Source organism: Poecilia reticulata, chromosome 23 (genome assembly GCF_904066995.2).
Source record: "Poecilia reticulata chromosome 23, P_reticulata-male-v2, whole genome shotgun sequence".
NCBI classification, from domain to species: domain Eukaryota; kingdom Metazoa; phylum Chordata; class Actinopteri; order Cyprinodontiformes; family Poeciliidae; genus Poecilia; species Poecilia reticulata.
Window position 1 is genome coordinate 9,488,850 of NC_088852.1, and position 22,793 is coordinate 9,511,642.

Genomic DNA, 22,793 nt, shown 5'->3' on the forward strand with positions numbered 1-22,793 from the left:
TGGAAAGGAAGGAAAAGCAACAAAGCAGCAGAGAGAAAGTCTGATACGGACCAGAAAGACAGACAGTGGCAGAAAAGAGAAACAGACAGGGAACAGTTGGAGCTGAAGACAGAGGCATGTGGGGGAGGGCAGTAACAGTGTGCTGCTAATACCCACTGCTGCTTTGTTGTGAAGAACCCCAGTTCCCTTTTTTTATTGGTGAACTATGCCTTTAATGACAGCAGTAAAACACAGTCACACACGTACATATTGCTGTTCCTCTGTGGCTGACAGGATATAATGTTCTGAGCACAACGTGACGAGCCACAGTTGAACTTTTACAACTTGCAGGCTGAACGCTTACACTCACACAAACCAACGTTTAAAGGCAATGGCAGCTGTTATAAAATAAAAAGGTTTTGCCAGGGATCCATATATATATATATATATATATATATATATATATATATATTGCACCCAAAGAAAGACACAGGTCAAAGATTGGTTTATTTTATGATTGGAGTGGAATGTATAAGAATGTTTACAGGCAGAGGTAAGACCAGATATTTACATAAACTACATAAAGGCACAACCTTTTCTCACTGTTTGCCTTTAAATCAGGCCAAAATATTTTATTTCATGAACATTTCAATTACAATTACCAAAATTATTCCTTTTCAGTACATGTCATATTAAAAAAAACAAAATAGTTATAAAAAGTTACTTATTTGGTACATGAAACAACATTACAGGTGTAAAGCATTATGTATTCTCTTCTCACAATCGCTTGCTAGAATTTTGTCCCATTCCTGCAGACAGAACTGGTGTGACTTTTTCAGCTTTGCCCGCTTCTCTAAGACTGAGATTAGAACTGGGTCGGTCGGCATGCTTTTTTGTCTGTCGGCCATATTGGATTTAACAGAAATAATTTCTTGCATGACCATAGATGAGCTTTGGGTCATGACCAAAAGAACGAGATTACAGATACAAGCAGCCAAAATGGGTTTCCTCCGCAGGGTGGCTGGGCTCTCCCTTAGAGATAGGGTGAGAAGCTCAGTCATCCGGGAGGGACTCAGAATAGAGCCGCTGCTCCTCCACGTCAAGAGGAGCCAGTTGAGGTGGCTCGGGCATCTGGTCAGGATGCCTCCTGGACGCCTCCCTGCTGAGGTGTTCCGGGCACGTCCCACCGGGAGGAGGCCTCGGGGAAGACCCAGGACACGCTGGAGGGACTATGTCTCTCGGCTGACCTGGGAACGCCTTGGGGTTCCCCCAGAGGAGCTGGAAGAAGTGGCTGGGGAGAGGGAAGTCTGGGCCTCCCTTCTGAAGCTGCTGCCCCCGCGACCCGACCCCGGATAAGCGGCAGAAAATGGATGGATGGATAGATGAATTTCTTGCATTTGCAGCTGATGGCCAGTAGTTGATAGTGTATTTTATGATGCATTAGTGTCCACTTCAGTGGTCTGTGTACATTTACAACGTAAAAATCCACAAGAAGCACAAGAAAATGGCTTTTAGATAGCTGTCCACTGTAGTGACCACTATGCATGAAAGGGAGACTTCATAACTAGGGCAGCACAGTGGAGTGCAGTGGTAGAGTTGTTGCCTTGCAGCAAGAAGGTTCTGGGTTGAATTCCCAGCCCAGGATCTTTCTGCATGGAGTTTGCATGTTCTCCCTGTGCATGCGTTGGTTCTCTCCAGGTACTCCGGCTTCCTCCCTCAGTCCAAAAACATGACTGTCAGGTTAATTGATCTCTCTAAATTGTCCCTAGGTGTGTGTGTGTGTGTGTGTGTGTGTGTGTGTGTGTGTGTGTGTGTGTGTGTGTGTGTGTGTGTGTGTGTGTGTGTGTGTGTGTGTGTGTGTGTGTGTGTGTGTGTGTGTGTGTGCGTGCGTGCGTGCGTGCGCGCGTGCGCGCGTGCGTGCGTGCGTGCGTGTGCGTGTCGTTAGTCCTGTGTGTCTCTGTCGTGAATGACCTGAAACAGAAAAAGCTCAACCTAGTGTATTGCTTTGTCATCTGGGATAATACTCAGTGGTAGAGCTAAGAAAGAAGAGTAGATTTTAGTCTTATCAGCCTGTAAACACCATAAGAGTTATAAAAATGGTGAAAACGACTCCAGTCTTCTCTGTACAGCCGACTGGAGCAGCTTAGCTCGAAAACACATAAAGCAGGGTTAAAAAGCAAAGCACTGGCATTTTTAAGAGAACATTTGCATGGGCTGTACTTTCATGTGTTGCAGCCTTGAAATTTTCCAGAAGCTGCCCACCAGCTGTGGGAAATATGAAGTTGTCAGACTGGACATTGTGCAGACTTCTAGCTGCCAATCACAAATTCATCGTCCAGCGTTTTAGAAAAAGCATCAATGAAATCCAAATGTTTGTGTATGTTGTTCAGATTTTATGTGATAGGCCTACAGAAAGTATTGTATAACTGTAAAGTTGAAGCATTCCTGATTTTGTATTCATCCTACTGTACTCTGATACCCCTAATAAATCCAGAGCAACCAGTTGACTTCAGAAATCACCTAATAATGAGAAGTATAAAGCAGGGTCAGGTTATAAAAGAATAAACCAGCCATGAAATTAGAGCTTTGATCAGAGAAGCAGCTAAAGAGACCTGTTTTAACTCTGGAGGAGCTGCAGAGATCAAGAGCAAAGTCTGACATTTATAGACGAGTGGCAAGAAGAAACCCAATTTTCAAAGAAAGCATAAGTGTGAAATTAGAGAACCTTGTGCTTGCATGCAAAACATTATTTGTGATTAAAAACTAACTCTTAAGAACACCATGATGGTGGCAGGAGATTTATGGCATGCTCCCCCATCCTCCATCTAGGACAGTCAAGATGTCACAGAGAAGTTAAAGAAATAGTTTAATTGAGTATCTGTACTGGCTATAAATGTTCTGCTGTGGCCTTAAACCTAAATCTGCAGCTTCACTATTTAGGCTTTTCTAGCTCCACCACTGCCTTCTAAAGTTATGCTAATTTAGAAATGCTAAATGTTTTACTTCTAAGGTTTTAGGAAATGTTCACATCTGGGCTGATGTAGAAAAGTTTGTATTATTTGCAGGAGCTAAAAGAGTAACTAAGAGTAAGTAATCTAATTAGAGGAGACTGGACCTTTTGGGACTGAGCCAGTTCAGCTTTTGTTTTTAAATGAAACTCATTATGGATTAGGTTATTCTACTATAGCTGTGTGTGTAATAAATAAGTTTAAATGCTTGATTTCAAACTGATTTTTACGACAAGAAACAATCACTACAGAATATTAATACAGAAAGATGCATGTTAACATGTTTGGGGGTTTTTATACGGAGATTGAATTAAACACAGGCATTTTAAATGTTTTACATTAAAGTTTAAATCTTCGTGTTACTTTAAGGAAAAGTACGTCCATTCAGTTGTTTATTTTATGTATAGCAGATGAATACCAGCTAAAACCACAATGTGTGGAAAGTGCCTATGGCAGCCTTTTCTCACTTATTGTCTTAGATTTATTTTCCCCCACTTATAAGGAACCAAGAAAAAAATGTGGAAAGGTTTAGCAGTTTTTGTGCGAGGCTCTCTTAGGAAGTAAAAACTGACACTACTTCAGTAACATTTTTTGATTTACTCGCAATATTCAGTTTTACTTATCAGATATAGCCGAGTGTTTATAATACATCGCGCACTAGTCAACTCATCATTTAACAAGGGAGCAACAATTTGGCTTTTGGTGCCTGATAATGATATTTTTCAGCAATGGAAAGACTGGCAGCTCTTTTAAAACAATTCAAAATACACTCAGTGTTTGCAATGATGATCAATTCTGCAAAAATCCTGGGCTGAATTTTCTGTCTCTATCCTAGATGCAAACGTAGCAGCTTCTATAAGCAATTCCATTTCATGTTAAATTGAAATCTGTCCTAAAGATGGCCTGCACTGCACGCACATGACTCACAAACTAGACAAGACTAAACCCTGGCAACCTTCCTCCCTGCTGACGTGTCCTTGAGCAAGTCACCAACTCCCCCAGCAGCTCCAGCGGAGGTGCTCTGGAGCCGATCCCCGACCTCTGACCTCTTTGAGGAGGGTAGCACACACAAAGAGGGATTCTCCCTGCGGGGATTAATAAAGTATCCCATTATCATTTGAATGCAGTCGATTGTATCTTTGTAAGTCTACATTTCATCCTGCTGAAGCTTTTCTGCAGCAATACGCAATGTGACCTCCCTGTATCCATCGGGAGAAGGTCTGCACACCAAATGTCACATGATAGGAACCAGTCGGTTTATCTCGTATACCTCCCTGCTCGCTGTTCATCTAATGAATGTATTCCAGCTGTGTCCTCGCTAGTTTGTTCTTCTGCGGCCAGGATTGCAAACTGTAAACTGCATTAAAAGCACAAGCCTTTCATGTACTTTTGAGTAGTCATTATAAGGCAAAACCTTTGAAATTTTATTGCTGTTGTGGAAACAAGGGGGGTGGGGGGGGGGGGGGAAGAACCACTGTTTCTAATATAACTGCAGATATAACTACAAAAACCCAGTCCTGTCCCAGTAACAGTCATGGGGAGTCTGTTACAGGGTCAGATGAGTCCTGCCAATAATTAGAGTACTGCTGTAGTAATCACCATAAAGCATAGTGAACTAGCTCCTTGCGGAAGTATTGACGCCCTTTTATGTTATTTATTCTGGCATTATATTGCACACAGCTGAGTTCTATTTCCCATTAAAGTGACTTCTGAAGGTACAAATTGTATTTAGGTACAATTGCATGGCATTCTTTTTGAAAAGTGTGCATCACTTTGCTTCCTCTTCACAATTATATGCTCCCCCCCCCCCCCCCCCTCATCACATAAAATCCAATTAGCATCGTCGTTTTAACCTGACAGAACTTTCAGACGGCACTGAAATTTTTATTGTTAGCAGATTTTGCTATTTTGAATTTATGTATATCAGAGCTATGGCTAAACGTGTGACATTTCTCTCCATAAGAACAAAATTTTCCCCCAAAGGTTTCAGCAAGCGTTTCAGAATGTCAGACAACTTTGTTGCACTGCTATTGCACAATACCAAAGCCCCGCTAAAGAGGAACTTAAAAAACAGCAAACACTGACATTTTATGTGTGTCCCACTGGTCAACAATCCCTCTTGTTGGCCTTTATCCTCAAATCCCCATGGATGGAGAGTCAGAAGGGAGAGAATGCTTAAATGCTTTGAATGATGGTGTGGAATGCTAAAAGGAAGTGTGTGTATGTGTGTGAGGAGGGGGGATGTGTGGTGGTGGTGGTGCTGGTTGGGTCCCCTGCCTGGTCTGGGATCTGGTATGCGTGACTGAACAAGAGGGGGGGAAAAAAGGAGGGAAAAAATAAAAAAAAAACACAGAAACTTGTCGCTAACTTCTAAAAGTAGACAATGGTTACTGAGCAGGCCTGGCAAACCCTGTGCAAGTGTGGTGTGTGTCGCTTCACACACAGGACACCTCCTGATGGAAAGCAGTAAGAGGAAACTTGGATGTGGCTGCAAAGACACAGCTCAAATAACTAAAGCAAAGCAAAAAAAATAAAATAAAAAATGCCCTTAAAGGTAAAAAACTTTCATAAAAATTCATTAACCTGAAATAATCTGTGATGTGAATCTCATCATCTTCCCCCCCCCCCCTAACTTTGCACATTCTGGTTGCATCTGAAGATGACTACGAGACTTTGATGATTAAAAAAAATCAGCAAGGCAGAACAGTTTGCTATAATAAACGCCACAGTGATAATTAATTACACAGGCGCCGCAGCCAAATCAAGACGGCAAGCATCCATTTTGAGCCTCCTCATAAATAATAAAACAACAAATGAGATTTTTTTGTTTTGCTTTTGTTCAAACCCTTTTGATAAGCAGGACAATGGTCCTAAATATGTGGGCAGCTATTTGGAGTCGTGTATTAAAATAATAAAACACCGTATTGTTCTGAAGAAGTGCACTAGAGCTCATTGGGGAGGAATTTAAAACAACACAAATAATCCACACCGCTGGTTCGTTCATTATATAAATATCTTTAATTGTTTTTAACCGTAAGAATATAAAACAATTTAATTTGGGATTCTGCATTCTTTTTCTTTACAAACACATAATATACAGTACATCTCTTTATTGTCAAAGACACCCACACACACACGCACACACACAGCTTCTTCAGCAGGACGCACATCCGTTTATATTCATTTTCTTGCAGGTCATTGCATTACAATAAAAATGCGCACACACTGGCCTCAGTGTGCGCGTGTGCATGTGTGTACAGTCTAAATCTGCATGTGTTTTTTTTTCTTTTTTCGAAGGAAGGACGGTAAGATGAGAAAAGGGGGAAAGAAAGACGTATATTCTGCTCGTTGCAACCCAAAACTCGAGGGAGCGAGGAAGGGTGGGGGGGGGATCGATTGCTATTTATTCTAAGCATGTCTCAGAATTGATTCGGAGGGTATTTTTATTCAGAGATGAAGAAGAGGGTACAAATGGGGGGCGAGGGGCGGAAGGGGAAGCTGTGCACCGGTAAGGGCAACATGAATATGAGTGCGTCTGTACTAATGTGGGAAAATAAGAGCACAAGACAAACCCTGATTTGTTACGATTAATAAAGGGTAAGACATAGAAATCACTTCAATTTGAAGTACTCTGAACACTCATCTCCACCAGCATGCCTTACAAAAACACCTACAGCTCAACAGGACCTACAAGGTTTAACATCACTGTTGTTATACCCTTTTCTTGTCCGTGTCATAAGTAGGCATGGCCCGGTTATTATTAAGATATACCAAGATCTTGCAGTTTTGAAATCACTAAAATGTCACACCCGATCTTTTCTTTTCTCCGATTTAAACACCTTTTCAATAAATCTGGCTGCATGGAGGATAGAGTAACGCAGTGCTACCCCTACATCACTTGTTACTTCACACTGCCAGTCAGCTGGCTGAAAAAAAAATGCTTCTACAATATTCACCTTGTTTATCAGAAAGACACATTTGGCTTTTCGGAAATACACAGACCATAATGCTGTGGGAACTAAAGAAGTGCCAAAAGACCCTTATTATAGAGATGCACCGATCTGGCTTTTACCAGCCAATACCAATTTCTGGTTTAAAAAAATACCTGCAACTTCCAATGTTTTTCCAACCTATTATTTTATTTGGCTTATGAAAACAACTGTCTTAGATATTTCTGGTTGTGAAAAACTCTGATGGCGTGAAAACTACAGTAGAACCACTAATGAAAAATGCCTATTTCAGCAGACATCTCCTCCAAAGGTGCAGCAATTAGGCCTTAACTGGCCGACCCCAATTTCTCTTTGGTGGCCTGACCTGCCGATTCTGATGTTTTCTGACAAACACATAAAACAGCAAAAAAAATATGGTGCAGCTTTTATTGATTGTTGGGCGTAGTTGAGTCCAGGAAAAAAAAAACTATATGATGACCAGATATCAAGTACATATCTCTAATTTTGAATGTAAGTTTTGTTAAATTAAAAAGTGCATCAAAGTACCTACTCTTTTGCCGATACATTTACAGACCAAAAAGTATATTCTATATTTGACCCAAGGATCAAGATGCATCTCTATTTTTGCTTTATCTATGTATCAAAACCAATTTGGAGCTATAAGAATATTTGTTGCTTTACTTTTTTTGAATGAAAGCAGTGTTTATCAGTTTAAAATGTTTGCATTTTTACTTATCTTATAAGGAAAAGTGCAAAGAATCTGATACCGACCCATGCCTAGTCAGAGCAAAACAATTACAGGTATTTTTGCCACGGGGTATGCTCTTAATCCTGCCAAAAAAGAACATTAAAGTTGGACTTTATCCTTTTAAAGAATGAAGCAAACACACAAGAAACCTTTTTGGATGCTTGAGTTGGGATTTTTTTTTTTTTTTTTTGTGAAGTGACGTCGGCTTGTAATCGGACTAAACTCCACAGAAAATGGGTGCTGTTTATAGGGTTAAATTAACAAAGGTAGTCAGATTGTGTACTGGTCTCCTTTCTCTGGCTCTGCTCATGAAAGGAGGGAGGGAGGAAAGGAGGGATGGGGGAGGGGGCAGACACAGTCCCTTTAGGCACATTTTCTACCAGTCTCTCATTTCTCAGCTTTCCTTCTTCATTTTGAACTGTATACATCCCTTAAGAAACAACCACATACGAGGTAGCCAAACATTTATTAGGCGTGATGGCTGTAGCGGCGATTAGTCGTCAAATCTGAACTCGTAGCAAAAATAAATCTCATTCATAAGTTTCAACAACCTGTCTTTGCTTTGAATATATCAAAAAAAAAACAAAAAAAAAGGGATTTTGGATGGACGCAAGTGTCAAGAATCAAAGTGTTTTTGTAAGAAGAAAATAAGTTGTTTGAAAAATAAGCTAAGTTACTGCAGTTCGGGTCAGATATTTCTTCAATGTTAAAACACGGATTTGTTAGAGGGTTTCCAGGAAGTCTTATATTTAAGATATGAGTCTAGATGCTGCAGGGCCAACAGAATGAAAAGTTAAACAACTGAAAAGAAGAGGCAGGTCAAACGGAAGAGGCTCACCTTACACCGGAGGATGCAGGGAGGGGTTTTCTCTTTTTAAATAAAAGAAAGCCAGCTGAGCTTTTCACCCTGACTCCTCCTGCTCCTTGTGACCCCTTTCCATCCAAAAAAGAAACGCACACAAACACACACACGCAAACACACACCAAAACACTCCCAATCACCTCACTTTCTCACTCTCCGTCATCTGCCAGAGTCCCAGGTTCAACACTTTAAGGCAGGGGAGCTGCGTGATTCGCTCCAGTCCCCTCTTGGTGATCTTGGTACATCCATACAGGTCGATGCCCACCAGCTGGGTCAGGTGGTCGGCTATGAGCTCCAGCCCTTTGTCTGTGATGCGCACGCACTGTCCAATGTTCAGGGTCCTCAGCTCGTGCATCTGCCTTACCATCCGGTTTATCCCGTCATCTGAGATGTGGCAGGAGCACAGGGACAAGGACTTGAGCTGGTACAGTCCCTGAGCAATGTATGCGAGGGTCTGGTCCCCAATCTTGTCGCAAAAGGAGACGTCCAGCCCGGAGAGCCGAAGGGTGCCCATCGCAAGGTGCATAGTTCCTGTGTCACTGATGTTGTCACAGGAGCGCAGGTTGAGGCTCCACAGGGAGGTCATGTGAGACAGGTGGATCATCCCTGCATCCGAGATCCCACCACAGAAGCTCAGATTCAACACCCGCAGCTTGGTAAGCCCCTTGGAGATATGCTTGAGTGACAGGTCTGTCAGCTTCTGACAGTCTTGGAGGGTCAGGTACTCCAGGTTCAAGCAGCCCTCCGCTGCACTCCGGGTCATGCCCGCCAAATGTCCGATCCCTACATCTGAGACATGCCTGCAGGACCTCAGATTGAGGCTCTTAAGTCTGTGAAGCCCCCAGGCTATCAACAGAAGCCCGGTGTTTGTGATGTTGCTGCAGCCGCCGAGCTCCAGCACCTCCAAGTTCTTCAGGTACTGGGCGATTCTGCCTAGACTGGAATCTGTGATCTGCTTGCAGAGACTTAGGTTCAGAACCCTTAGAGACGGGATCTCCTGCACAAACGCGTGGCCCAGTCCGTTATCTGTTAGGTTGTAGCAGCCAGACAGGTTGAGGGACTCTATGTTCGGCATCCCCTGGATGACATAGCTCAGGCTACGGCGCAGGGACAAGATCTGGACTCTCCGGATCCCCCTGGCCTGTAGGCTGGGGAACAAGGAAGGATTTGCCCGGCGGAGGTGAAGCTTGGCTTCCACCCCCCTCCACACCGACTTATGGTAAGATGCATCCCTCCAAGCGATGCACACTTGGGCCACCCTGCCTTTGTCCCTCACGTCCAGGTAGCTGAAAATCATGGCCAAAATTTCTGGGAAGAGGCACGAAATGTGCGTCTCCATTGTTTTTCAAAACCCAGGCATATAAGAATCAATACTCCACACCTCCAAGGCTGAAAAACGAACCCCCTTCTGCACTTGAAATTATGCAAAAGTAACAACAGTCCCAGTTGTTTTTTTTGTTTTTAAAAAAAAGAAGAACTAGAAAGCAGGAGTTGTGTGCTGCTCTTGTTTTATTTTACTCCTACTCTCACTCTGAACTGTGCAAAATCGATCCAACTCTCTCTGGTGCCACGTGATCCGGTCTGGTTGCGCAGCAGGATTCAAATAGATATTGTTAAAGTAAAAAAAGCAAAGAAAAACGTTAATTCCTGCTTGAACCCCGCTATCCGCCAAAAAGGAGCAGGAAGAAGGAGCAAAAGGAGGAGGAGGAGAGGAGGAAAAAGCGTCAATCCTTCCCCCTCTCCCTCTTCTCTCAGACGACGCTTCCTCGTATTATACCCACAAAAAGCCTTCCTCCGGCGGCCGAGCGGGGATCCAGACGGTCGTACATTTCAGAAGGAGGAAGTAAGCGCTGAAGCGGCAGTCTTAGCGCTGCTGGTTGCGGGGCAGCTCCATGACAGAGTGGGGGGGAACAGCGGAAAAGACGGGAGTTTAGGTTGGCTTTGTGGGCAGAGTGAGAGGCAGAGAGGGGCGTCCTGAGCTCAAAGCCTTTGTCTGCTCTTTTCAAACCGACTTGGCAGGAAACCCGGCACTCTGGCAACACCGGAGGGGTCGACGCCACAAATGACGCTCACAGTAACTCCTCATAACTGCTTCATGTCACTAATAACGTCACTAGTAACTCTTACAGTCGCTCTATGAATGCTTTTAACAGCGTAAAAATTAGATTTGAGGTGTTTATTACGTGCCAGAGTGTGAGTTTATTTCGTGTCTGAGTCTGAGCACCCCTACTCTCCCCGTGTGACACAGTTGGTTTGTCCCGCCTCAGCTGGAACGGTGCGAACAGTTTCCCTTGGAAACCAACTTCTTACAATTCAGTTCACTTTGGGTTTTAACCCTTTAAACGGACCACACAGGAAACATTGACAAGCCAACAGGACAGTCGGCTTCTACTTTGTGTATGTGTCGTTGGAAGGTTGTTTTCCCCCCTAAATGTTACTGATTTTAATCGTTGTTTTGAGGAATTCCCCCAAACGGCCCAGAAACAGACACACACCGGTGTTCTTTGTTTCAGTCCCAATCTGAGAGCTCCACTTTCCTCCATTTCCCTTTTCTTGAAATGGAAAGTAATGCCAAAGAAATGAAGTCTATTGAATTTTTGTCTTTTTCAAGCCTGGATAAGTAGGCTAAGGGGGGAAAAGAATAGAGTATGGAATTTTTTTTTCTGAGTTCCCCTTCATTTATAGTCCATTCTCCATAACACAAAACAAAAAAAACACATTGTATTAAATCTAACAATTTCATTGATTATTTTTGAGATATTGACAGACGCCACAGAGAAATGCTCACTCACTCATAATTCAAAGAGTGATATTTCATTGCTACAGACACAGACACTGCTGTTTCAAAGTAATATGGAATCAAAATAACCTTTATTGTCCCACAAAGGGGAAATTCAGGTGTACCAACCGCAAATAATAGCTCGCAGATTCACATAAAGTTGAAAAAAAAAATAAACACACAGAAAGTAAGAATAACACACTGTAGATATGGTAAATTTAATAAGAAAATACAGTACGTATGTTTAATCATTTACATTGTGTTATGGGGTACAAAAACCTCACTTTTTGACTTTAATATTCAATTAGGTTGTATTTTAAAAACAAAGGTTAATGTCACATTATTAAATAGGATGCTGTTTACTAAAACATTACAGCAACAATAAAAGTCTGATAAAGAAACTAATGTCGTGCTAGAATAAATGAACTTGAAAAGAAAATGTATATATCCATTCGAATATTTTAAAAACATGCTAATGAAAATCTAATTAATTTACTCAACGTATTGGAGAATTGCATTTAAAATGAGTACAGGAGTATCACAGTATTTGGTCAGGGCTCCTTTTTGTATAAATTACTGCATCATCTCGAGCGTGGCATGCAGGTTATCCACCTGTGGCTCAGATGAAATGTTAAAGAAGCTCATGTTGATCTTCTGCATTATTGGCAATGTTTTTGCCTTTGTCATTTTTATGGGCAGAAAACAAAATATCTTGTTTTCTGCTTGTTTTGAGTTTTATGGAAACTGTACAAGAGATGAAACCCAAGTTAACAAGAAGTTAAGGGAATGATGTTAATTTTCAGGTAGATTAATAAATATCTGAGAAATTTTGACTAGATTGATAACTAGGTTGGTTGGTTAGGAGTTAATTGGTAAAAGTAATTGGTTTCAGAGTGAAATTAGTGCACTTTTCTTGTCAAAGTGCTTTTGTACTAGAACCACCAAATTGTTAAAGTTGCGTTAGACGTGCAGCAGTCCCCGTAGGTAGTCTGCGAACACAGAGGAAGCACAAGGGAAGTTTCAGCAAGCAAATTACCATTCCACTGTTGACAGTCTGTCGAAGGAGGACCATATGGCAGCTCAACACATCCAGCAGGCTTGATGAGCGACATGTGCGTATCTGCAGCCAGCGGGGCAGTGCCCTCTTATAGACGACCAGCTGAAGCAGGAAGGAGAAACAGCAGGGAAAAGGTAAATAAAACACCACAACCACCCTGAATGATGACAGATAACATGGCCATTAAAGCGGATATTGGTGTTTTAGGCAGTGGGTAGGTGACAAATCCCGCTGGAAAATGAAATCAACATCTTCATCAGGCTCATCAGCTGAGAGAAGCATGAAGTGTTATACAAATGTCCTGCTGGACGACTCCCTAAATAAATCATCACTGATTGTTGAAGCTTCACTGGACCTCAAACAAATTGGATTTTGTTTCTTTTCCACTCTTCCTCCAGACTGCAGGAGGTGAATTTCTAACTTGCATCTAAAAAGAGGACAATTGGTAACAATCCAATAATTTTTTCTCCTCAGTCCAGGTAAGCTGCTTCTGATGTTATCATGGGTTTAGGAGTGGCTTAACTCAAGGATTTGAACTGTTGTAGTCCTAGGTGTGTACGTTTACTGTGGCTCTTGGAAGCACAACTCTAGCTGCTTTGAGAAACTGTCCAGGCTGCAGTTATCCTTCCACTAAACTTTCTGTTATTTCATATGGATTAATCACATTTATGCATTAAAAGTAAAAACGTGCTATATTCTAAATAAGCACATTAAATATATTTCCCTGTATACCAGAAACCTATAAATGAGTTTTACATTTTGAATCGAAACACTAAATTAGATAAACTGAGTAAGAAACACCTCCGGATCAAAAAATGTACGATTTCTGTTGATGAAAACTCCATCATATTTTACATCTAGTATTAGTAACATTTTCATATTCCTTCATGCACAATATAATCCAGGCAAACTAAAATGCGCTAATTTCTAAAACGTCTATAAAAATGAAACCTGGAAACGTATTCAAATTTAAGTGAATACGTTATTCCACGTATTCACCTAAATTTCTGCATACAAATACAAGTGAATTAAATTCATTTTTGTGGCCTCACCTCACAACTAAAAACTCGTTCTGATTTACAGGGAGATTTGATTTCATATGTTCTGAAAAATGAACTACAGGCCAGAAGTGGATTGCTGAAATACTGATTAATTCAGTTGTTACTCTGTTACTCTTGTTCAAATCCCAACATAAAATAAGTCAGCTCGGAAGAAGAACTTCCTTACGTAGCACTGAAAGTAATTAGTCACTTCATGCTGCCTATTTTTAATCCCTTTATGCTATTTTTACATAAATTGACCTATTAATAGCCTCCTGGTGTTGCATAATAGATCAGTTTAGTAGATATCTGAAACAGATTTTCACTTGCAATGCGAGAAAACCTTCAGGATTCATCCCTCTTCTCTTAACTCGTGTTCTGTACTTTCATCAAGGGTAAAAACAAAGCAGCTAACTGCATTGTCCCTTGTGGCTGCCAACACCTACGTCCTTGGTATTCAGGGGCAGAGTGCGTCATGCATTTTCAAAATAGAAGGCCTGACATGAATACCAAGCTTAATAATGACAGAGCAAACACCTTGGGTGGGAAAGTCACAGCGTCTCCCAGCAGAACATGGCCCAACGGTACTGGGTTCTGGTCTGTTTGATGAACCTTCTGGGATGGAAGTGATGGAAGCCTGTCAAAAGCCACTTTATGGCTTAAACAACATCCTCCATAGATTTGTTTGGCTTATTAAATACAGAAATTGACAAATTATTGCACAACTCTTAAGTTTGCATTGATGGTGATACGTAAGTGCAAATTGTTTGCCACATACTGTGCTGGGAAAAAGGGTCCATTTTTAGATCTTCTATTTCAGCTTTTGTTTCACAATTAAATGTTTAATATTGTCAAACTTTAGCGTTTAATTAAAAAAATAAATAATAGTTGAACTTTTTCAGGCCCTATGAATGCAACCACTCACAGTGTGAGAGTTGTTTTTTTCTTACATCCTGTGCTAATTTTAGGACAGATGTAACAGGTCACACAACTTTCAGGTAGGTTTCTGTTTTTCTCACCAGTCCACTAGACATTTTTTCAAACAATCTCGGATTATCGGAATAATTTTTTTTTGGAACTCCTTTATGGATATAATTTCTGCCCAATCGCTCCTCATTATTGAATCATGTGAGGTCTGCAGTAATTTGCTGTTCAACATTGTTTTATGAGCTCATGAATTGGTATTAATTCTTGGAGTAATTTCATAGGCTGATCATTTCTTGGAAGGTTAACTATGTTCCGTGTTTCTCCAAAGTTTTTCTCTATCATTGTGCATGACGGTTTCCTTGTGGATCAGTGAAGTCCGAAAGTGATTTCTTCTTGCAATCATGAAAAGTGCATTTGGTTTTCAATCATTTTATCTTCAGCTTATCAATTAAGAAAAATAAAACTATACTGAAACATTTAACTGTGTTAAGAACTGAATAATTGTTGGAGGAAAATACGTTTTCGCAGTACTGCTTCACAATTACGAACTACTTTTTGTTTAATCCCTATTAATACATTAAAGCTTATAGTTATGATGTGACAAAATATGAAAAGGTTGAAGTGGTTCAAATGTATTCCTAGTATCAGTAGCTATACATCCCTTCCCCACATCCAGTCTCTGTGTGTGTGTGTGTGTGTGTGTGTGTGTGTGTGTGTGTGTGTGTGTGTGTGTGTGTGTGTGTGTGTGTGTGGCTGCACAGCATGCATTTTTTTTTTCTGTTTTTCTGTCTACCTCACATTCCAACTGTGTGTGTGCGTGTGTGCCCTGCTGGGGTGTGTCATAGCCCTCTTAGAAAACCCGCTGGGCCCCCGCTTAGCACTCACACTGAGCGAGAAGGAGGGGATGGAGAGGTATGGAGGGATTTGGCGAGGGAGAGAAGGGGTCAGAGGAAGAGGAGGGAAAAGAGGAAGGCATCAGTGTGTCAAATGAGGGTTTCAAAATCGAGCTCGAAGGGTGAAAAGAAGGTGAGGCATGTTAAAGCGAGGTGAGAGCATGATCCCCCAGATTTAGCAGGTGTGTTTTTTTTTTTTTTGGCTCTATCATCTCTAAAGTTTCTCCCTCCAATCCTGCGGTGCGTTTGTTCCAGCGTCTTCAGCCTCTCGTCTGCTCGTGTATTCGGGGCTTGTGTAACTTTGTGTCTGCGTTTGATAATTCAGGGGAGGGCTCTAACAGGATAATTGCTCGTGTCGACAACACACTTCATCTGTACCCGCAGCGATCGCCGGTTGCCAAGGTTACGTGGCCATGTGTCAACACGTTCCCCCTCGAAGGTCGACGCCTTCCTGAATGGATATTACCGTGACTCTGTAGATTCTCTTCCTTCTCCATGACAAGCAGACTCACAGAACTGCACGCAGCAAAAAGAGAGAAAGGCGGCGGATCCAATGACCTGGGTGGCCTGCTCGCTGTACTCGCTGAATCTTTAATGTTCCCTCAGGTGTTTCCTCTCTCCACCAGGGCTTCACCTGTTCGCAGTGAAACCTGGTCTTTGTGAGTGTGTGTGTGTTTGTGTTGATTTGCCCTGAAAGGTTCTCTGCTGTTCTCATTTACTTTCTACCAGTGCAAACATTTTACGTAATCCTGCCCTGCTGCTCGGTACCGAACAAGGTCCTCTGGCCGTCTTAAATGTTCTCCGTAGAGTCACTGCAGAGCGACCTCAAAAGTCAGTAATTCAGCTCCTTGTAAAGGTGTTCATACTTGTTTTTCTTTTTTTCTTTTTCATCCCTTTTTACTCTGCAAAAGCTTCATTTTGAGTATTTGATGGTAGCGTTTTCATTTACAAGCAAGTCTTAAAGCTGCAATACGCAACTTTTATCCAAAAAAAAAGTGTTTTAAATAGTTAAAATTGCTACTGTGTCATGGCAGCATACTTGGAGACGGATAAACTGAAAACAATAAAAGTTACCGAAAAAAATAAAAGTTACCTACTGAAATTTTAGTTGGAACTGCATAGAAAATGTTCGGTATAAGTTGTTTATAATTATTATATGTACTGAACTGCAAATTAATATTAAACACTTTTTATGAATCTCACAATAAGTAAATAAAGCTTTGATTTGTTTTGGAGAAACTTTTTTTGAGATTTTGGACATTTTCTCACGGCTGCGTTTTTAAAGAAAAACTGCAGAGGCCGGTGTTTGTGTTACATCCCCAACTCCAAACAACTCCTACATATTTAAAAGAGGCTTCTGACTCTGAGAGAATGGCTGTATTCACTGGCATTACCACAGTTTTTTTTTTTTTTTTTAAGAATCCAGGTTGATTAAATGTTATTGGGCAAAAATAGCTGGTGCAGCAGCTCTTCGGGCACCTAAAAGTCTAAAAGTAGTTGTTAGACAGACCACATACAGTTATTGGTACATTTATAATTTGAGAGAAAAGCCCTAGAGATAGATTTTAGATCATAGAAATGCAGGAAAGGTTGGAATCAGGGGAGATGCAGTTATTGAACTAGATCTTCCATCTCCATCCTTTTTCCGCTCCGTCTCTTTCTCTTCGTACCTTATGTCCACTTTTCCTCCTTCTCTCTGATCCGACAGCTTGCCTGTGCATCCGACTCGCTACAGTAGGCTCGTGTTGTTGTGTTACACAATGCAGCCGTCCTTCTGTTTTTGCACCACACTTTTTATTTTTAGGTGTGTGTGTCTGTCTGTCTGCGCGTTTGCGTGTGTGTGAGAGAGTCCTCAGCGATGCTCGCCATTTCTGCCAGCTCTGCAGTCTGACATAGGAGATTTTTCAGGCGTGCACACTCTCTCCCACAGTACTCAGCATTTTGGCATTTTCTCAATGCACTCTGTCATCTGCTGGCATGAAAAGGCTGCATATTGTTCCGTGTGTGTGTGTAAGTGTTTGGTGTGTGTTTGCGAGCCCGTCTACATAGTTTCTGTCTGTCTGAAGGTGGAAAACGATGAATTTTTGCCTTAGATGAATAAAAAGTTGCTTACTTTTGCAAACCACTGTTCCTGCTACATGTAGTTTCTAATTGTGAAGTGGAAGAAAGATGACGCAATGTTGTGAAGAGGTGTTTTGCTTCTTAGAAATTTGTTGGTTTTGCTTTCTTGTCAGCTAAAGAAAAAAAGCTGTTTAAAATGAAAAATGTAAATAATTTCAGGCTAAAATAACTTCAGTAGTATTTTGAAAGTATTTGAAAAACCTCTAAACAACAAAAAAGAACCTAAAATAATTAGATGTAAAATATAATTGTGTGTATGTAACATAAGTGAAAAACTGGGACCAAAGAATTAAAATGTTAGCTAATCTTTTCAGTTGTAAGGTTACTGTCAATCAAGTAGTGATAAAAGGCAGGGTTTAGCAACAGGAAATAAAAGTACTTTATTGTCTTTAGACGTGTCTTTCCTGCTGCGGCACAAATTACAACTTTCTAGACGTTCTAATCTGAATAAGAGATGCAAATTAGACCACTAGCCAAGATTTGTCCTTCTTATTCCCTCATTTCATATTCCCAAACTGTAGATCTTAAACTTGAATCTACTCTCCTAAAGTAACTTAAAATGTGTCGGTAGTTTAGGTGAAAAAAATCTGTTTTTTTTTTTTTTTTCGCTAGGTGTTTTGGGAAAAGCCTGAGTGAAGCACGGAGTTGCATGTGTCTGTTTAGACTTGTCAAAGTGTTTGTTAATTTCTCCCGGGAAGGGATCAGGAGGCTGGTGCTGCTCGGGGCTGCAGGGCACGGGGAAGTCAGGGGACATGACCCAGCTGCACGCCCCTCTCCCTGGACGCACCGATCAGGGACGCGGCCTCAATCGCAGGATTCTACTCCAGTGCAAAACAAGGCCAAGTGGATTTTCTCTGAAATATTCCACTTTTATCAGCCTGGATTAATGTATAGGTATTTGATTAAAGAGCATCCAATATTTGCAGCAGAATTTTTTTTTCTTTTTTTATTCGTCAGCTACATCGGTTTGCCTCTGGGTCAAAGAAAAATCCCAAATTCTTGACTAAAATAAATTGTCTGGCCCTTCATACTTGCTTGCAGCAGATGGAAAACCTTTACATCAGACTGAAGACAGTGGTGATGCCACTGCGCTTTTAGTACTTGCGGATATAAGTCTCATTCCCTGCTGATTTTCCTCGCTTTGTTGTCACAATGTCTCCATTATGGGAATCAAACTTCCCTATACATACGAGAGGTTTCTGTGCCTCCATCATCAGTTGGATTCTCAACTGAATTACCAGAGGAGGATCAGAACCTGAAGTCCTTTTTTTATGAGTTGCACTGCAACATTTCTCAACCTGGATTGTTAAATTCTAAAATGCACCCTATGAGTCCTCCTTCTTCTTTTAATCCTCCCCCATCATTACCTACAATGCCATGCAGCTGGGGACCGTATTTCACAGGTAGTGCAGCACATACCGATCTCCTGTACGTGTGCAGCCGGCCTGATCATGGTGCCGTGTGTGTTGGCGAGCTATCAGGCTCCACGCAGCACCCCGATATGCTGCCACCAGGATAATGAACCAACACTATCTCATCCCAAAGGGTTTGTGGGAGGCTCAAAACAGTTGGGGAAACTCCCACATGTCATCACACATTAAGTGGAGCTTACTTTGTTCTTAAAGACCTTGCAGAGACGTTCTGATGGATTGTTAATGCAGTAGTGGGGAATCTTAGTGTGCTGTGAAATGGGCCTAAGCTCCAGATAAAGTGGCGCCGTTATTTTTACTGACGGAAAATTCAAATGTTTGAGTGGAGACTTGATTTTGTTTGACTTTGCGGCCAACGCAGATCCACTTATAGTAGCTACATTTTTTGCCGATGTGTTTTTAAAGATCTGCGACAATCTGACATAAGCTCAGAAAAAACTGCTTCACTTTTTGCACATAAACAAATGAAACGAATCTGAACAAACATCAGAACAAGCTACGTTAACTTGTCAGAAGCACATAGAAGTGAGGAAAGAGCAAGAAAGAGCTCAGAAGTGAAGCGACAGAACAAAGCAGAGGGCTGCAGAGAAACAGATGGCGAGACAAAGAAGAGAGAAGTGTGAGAACAAGTGAAAAAGAGACATAGAGGGAAGTACAGAAGGGATATATTTAGAGGGAAAGATGGAGAGAGTTTTAGCCTCCCAGCTAGAGGCATGACTCATCTTCTGCCAGCTGACATAAGGATGGATGGAGACAAGGAGGAGGGAGATGGACAGAGTCTGGGAGAGGGAGAAGAAGGAGACGGGAGGGGAGGGCACAACGGAGGTGAGAGAGAGAGAGATGGAGGAACGGGGATGCAGCAGCAAGGTGGAAAGGAGTGATGGAGGGAGAATAAAGCAAGATGGGTTTCCATGTATGGTTGTGTTTGTAGCCGGAGAGAAAAACAAAGAGGCAGATTTAAAGCCCAAAGCATCTTCAAAGCTACTTCCAACTCTGTCTGCATGTCCCTCTGGGTGTGTGTGTGAGAGAAAGAGAGAGAGAGAGAGAGAGAACGATTTCAGCTGTAAATTCCCCTGCAGGCGGCTGCATTTGGCAGATTGCAGCAGAACACGTGTTTATGATTAATAGAAATGCATTGAAAAGGGTGACACTGAGGAAAAAGAGCTTTAATGTGAGAGCAGAGGAGTTTAAAATGTTTTAAAGTCTGACATTAATTCTGGCTTTCAGGGCCTTTGGTTGCTACAGAGACTTGTCTCGTCTCTCTCCCAGAGGAAGCTTTGACGTCTTTGCATCCAGTGGTCCTAACACAACGTGGAGAGTCACTGGTCTTCCATCCACGCGTTTAATTTCAGTGGTAATCAAGGGAAATAATTTTACTAGTGGTTTATGAGTGCGTGTTTCCATTGAGTCTTGATTTTCTTCAAGGGTTCAAGAAGAACCGGCAGGAGTTTACAGAAGCAAGGGAGAATCACAGATGGGATGGATATCAAAATAGACTGTATCTGTCTAATAGCAGAAGGAAATGAAAAACCAAAAACCTGAGATCCTCTCTAATGAATCATCAAGCCACCTGGAGCAGGTGGACTGTGGGCAGAGGTTACAGTCCTCAACGCAAATGTTCCTGGTTTGATTTCTGGCCGCTGCACGTCTTCTCTTCTTCCTGTTCAGCTATTAATGAATAAAGGCCACAGGTGACATATTACCAACAGAGGAAAAAAGAGAAACGTACAAAAACAAATTCCAAGGTCCACCAACGTTAACTGGTGATCATGAAACGAAATAAAACGAGGAATGTGGAAGGAAGACAGCTGAGGGAAGAATAGCATTGATGCACTAGTACTAACTGGGAATATATACTGGGGAGGAGAATTAATGAGAGAAACAAACGGATGAGAATAATGAGCAGAGTGGAAGCAGCTGAGAGAGCAATCAGAGACGGAGCAGTTTAAAAAGAACGACTTGCAGAACAGGAACTGAACACGGGCCAGAAACTAAAAAGCAAACCTGAACAGGTTCAGTTTTAGTTCAACCCTGCATCCATTTTCCAATAAACTCTGACAATCTTGTTTTTCTGTTCCTGCTGTTTGAATCCAAAGTCTCGTTGTTTTTGTCAGAACACAGGCAGACGGGTCAATCAGGAGCTTCCTAAAAGCAGCACTGATGAAAATGCAAAGTAAAAATACTTTAAAGGAAGCAACATTCAGAATTATTCTGTTTGCACTTTGCTGCTGAAAACTGAATCTACGCCTAGAAAAATTGTATTTGTATTTTGTGTTTCACTCACAGAAATGTATATATTTCTGTTTGTATTTTTAAAACGGCATTTTCACTTTCACAACTTTTACTTTTGCAAAAGAGCTGCATTATTATTAATAATAATATCAGACTGACTGTTTCAGTAATGTTTCCCAATGGTACCTTAATCTTAAACTGTTCATATTATTGAAAAAAATATATAATATATTAACATTTGCCATTAAAAAAAATAACTTGTCTAGATGTCTCGGCGGAGATGAAGGTGCTCAAAAAACCGAAGTTCGCTCTGTGCATCCTCAGCTTTCTCCTCTGCCTGAACTCTCTCCCTTTAACTAATGAGCAATCAATTTAAAAGTGACAGTCATTTCCCAGAATTAATACTTTGCTTTCTGGCACCAGCGGCTTCCTCGGGGCACCAGATCAGCCTCCATCAGCCGACTGCAGCTGCTTTCCCTGCAGGAGGGGAGCTGGCTGCTGCTGCCGCTGCTGCCGCTCCAGTCTGGCACTGGAGGCAATAAAAAAGTGAGGCTGGATGTTAATCCAGAGAGGAGTTGCCGACTTTCTCAGGCATTGCTCCCTGTTGCACGCCTATTGCTCATATCCTCCAGGGACGTGCCGCCCTCCCTGCGCCTTCCACCCCTTTCTGCCGCTCTGGATCCTTTACATGGACACTCCCTTCCCTCTTTCACCATCCGCTCGCTCCCCTCCCTTTTCTTTCTTCCTCTTACTTTGTCCAAGTTGTGCCTCTGTGCCCTCAGCCCTCCCTCCCTGTCTTTACCTCCATTTCTTTTGCTGAAGGGACGTCTGCGGCCCAACTGCTCCTCCTAGTGTCTTAATAGAGACATTGCATGTAGGATTCGCGTTACATGAATCATTTTTGGTCCTTTGTTTTCATATTTCCAAAGATTTAATTTTGTCTGCAGACCGAAAATGAGACTTGGAACAAGTTCACTTTGCAGTGTCTCAAAAGCTGATATGGATAGTAAGCATAAAGGACAACATGAATACAACTGAATATAGGCACTTATATCTTTATTAAAGTAAACTTTGTACATCTGGATAACAGTAGATGGCGCTGTAATATTAGTCTATTTAATCAAATGGCTGCTACTGAATGATTTGCTGAGTCCCTCTCTACTGATACAGACTTTTGTTTTCCTGTTTTAGTACGGGACTGGCCATTGATGTATATTAAATTTAGAAAATATTAAAAGGCAACATTTTATAACCACTTGTAATTCTTTGCATTTTCCTTCCAAACAGGCAAACTTTCTTGTAATCTTTAAATTGTCTTAGTTCGTAGTGTTATTCGGTAAATAACGACACTTTTAATGCAAAGTTGACACTTTTAATGGACTTTTTATGCAACTTTGCATTAAAAGTGTCGTTATTTACTGAATGACACGTCATGACGACAATCATAAAAATTCAAGAAGACTCCTTCTTTTTCATAACATGCGTTATGTCAGTCTTATGCGCAATCTTTCAAATAAAGTGTACGTACATTTTTAATTATTAGTGAAAAATAAAAAAATTATTTATCTGGTGTGATGCTGTGGTGATAGCTGCATAATTTTCCTTCCACTTCAATATAGTTTATGTGTTTGTGATGGTATATTTGTTGCAAAATGCTTTGTAGTTTGAAGTGATGTGACAAAATACTTTAAGCCTGTAGCAACAGCAGTTTAATGACGAATATTGAATCATTGTGTCTGTTTTTAAAATGTTGAAAAACCTGGAAAT

General features: G+C 41.3%; 2 protein-coding genes across 3 annotated transcripts in view; one reads left to right on the plus strand and one right to left on the minus strand.

Annotated features, from left to right (window-relative positions):
- wnt5b (wingless-type MMTV integration site family, member 5b) overlaps positions 1 to 22,793 on the plus strand; it is a 74,013-nt gene that overhangs the window by 36,109 nt on the left and 15,111 nt on the right. The gene's annotated exons all lie outside the window — the stretch shown is intronic.
- fbxl14b (F-box and leucine-rich repeat protein 14b) lies at positions 5,983 to 10,827 on the minus strand. Its single transcript, XM_008400749.3, has one exon. The coding sequence runs from the start codon at positions 9,884 to 9,886 to the stop codon at positions 8,684 to 8,686; it is 1,203 nt and encodes a 400-aa protein (XP_008398971.1). The 5' UTR covers positions 9,887 to 10,827; the 3' UTR covers positions 5,983 to 8,683.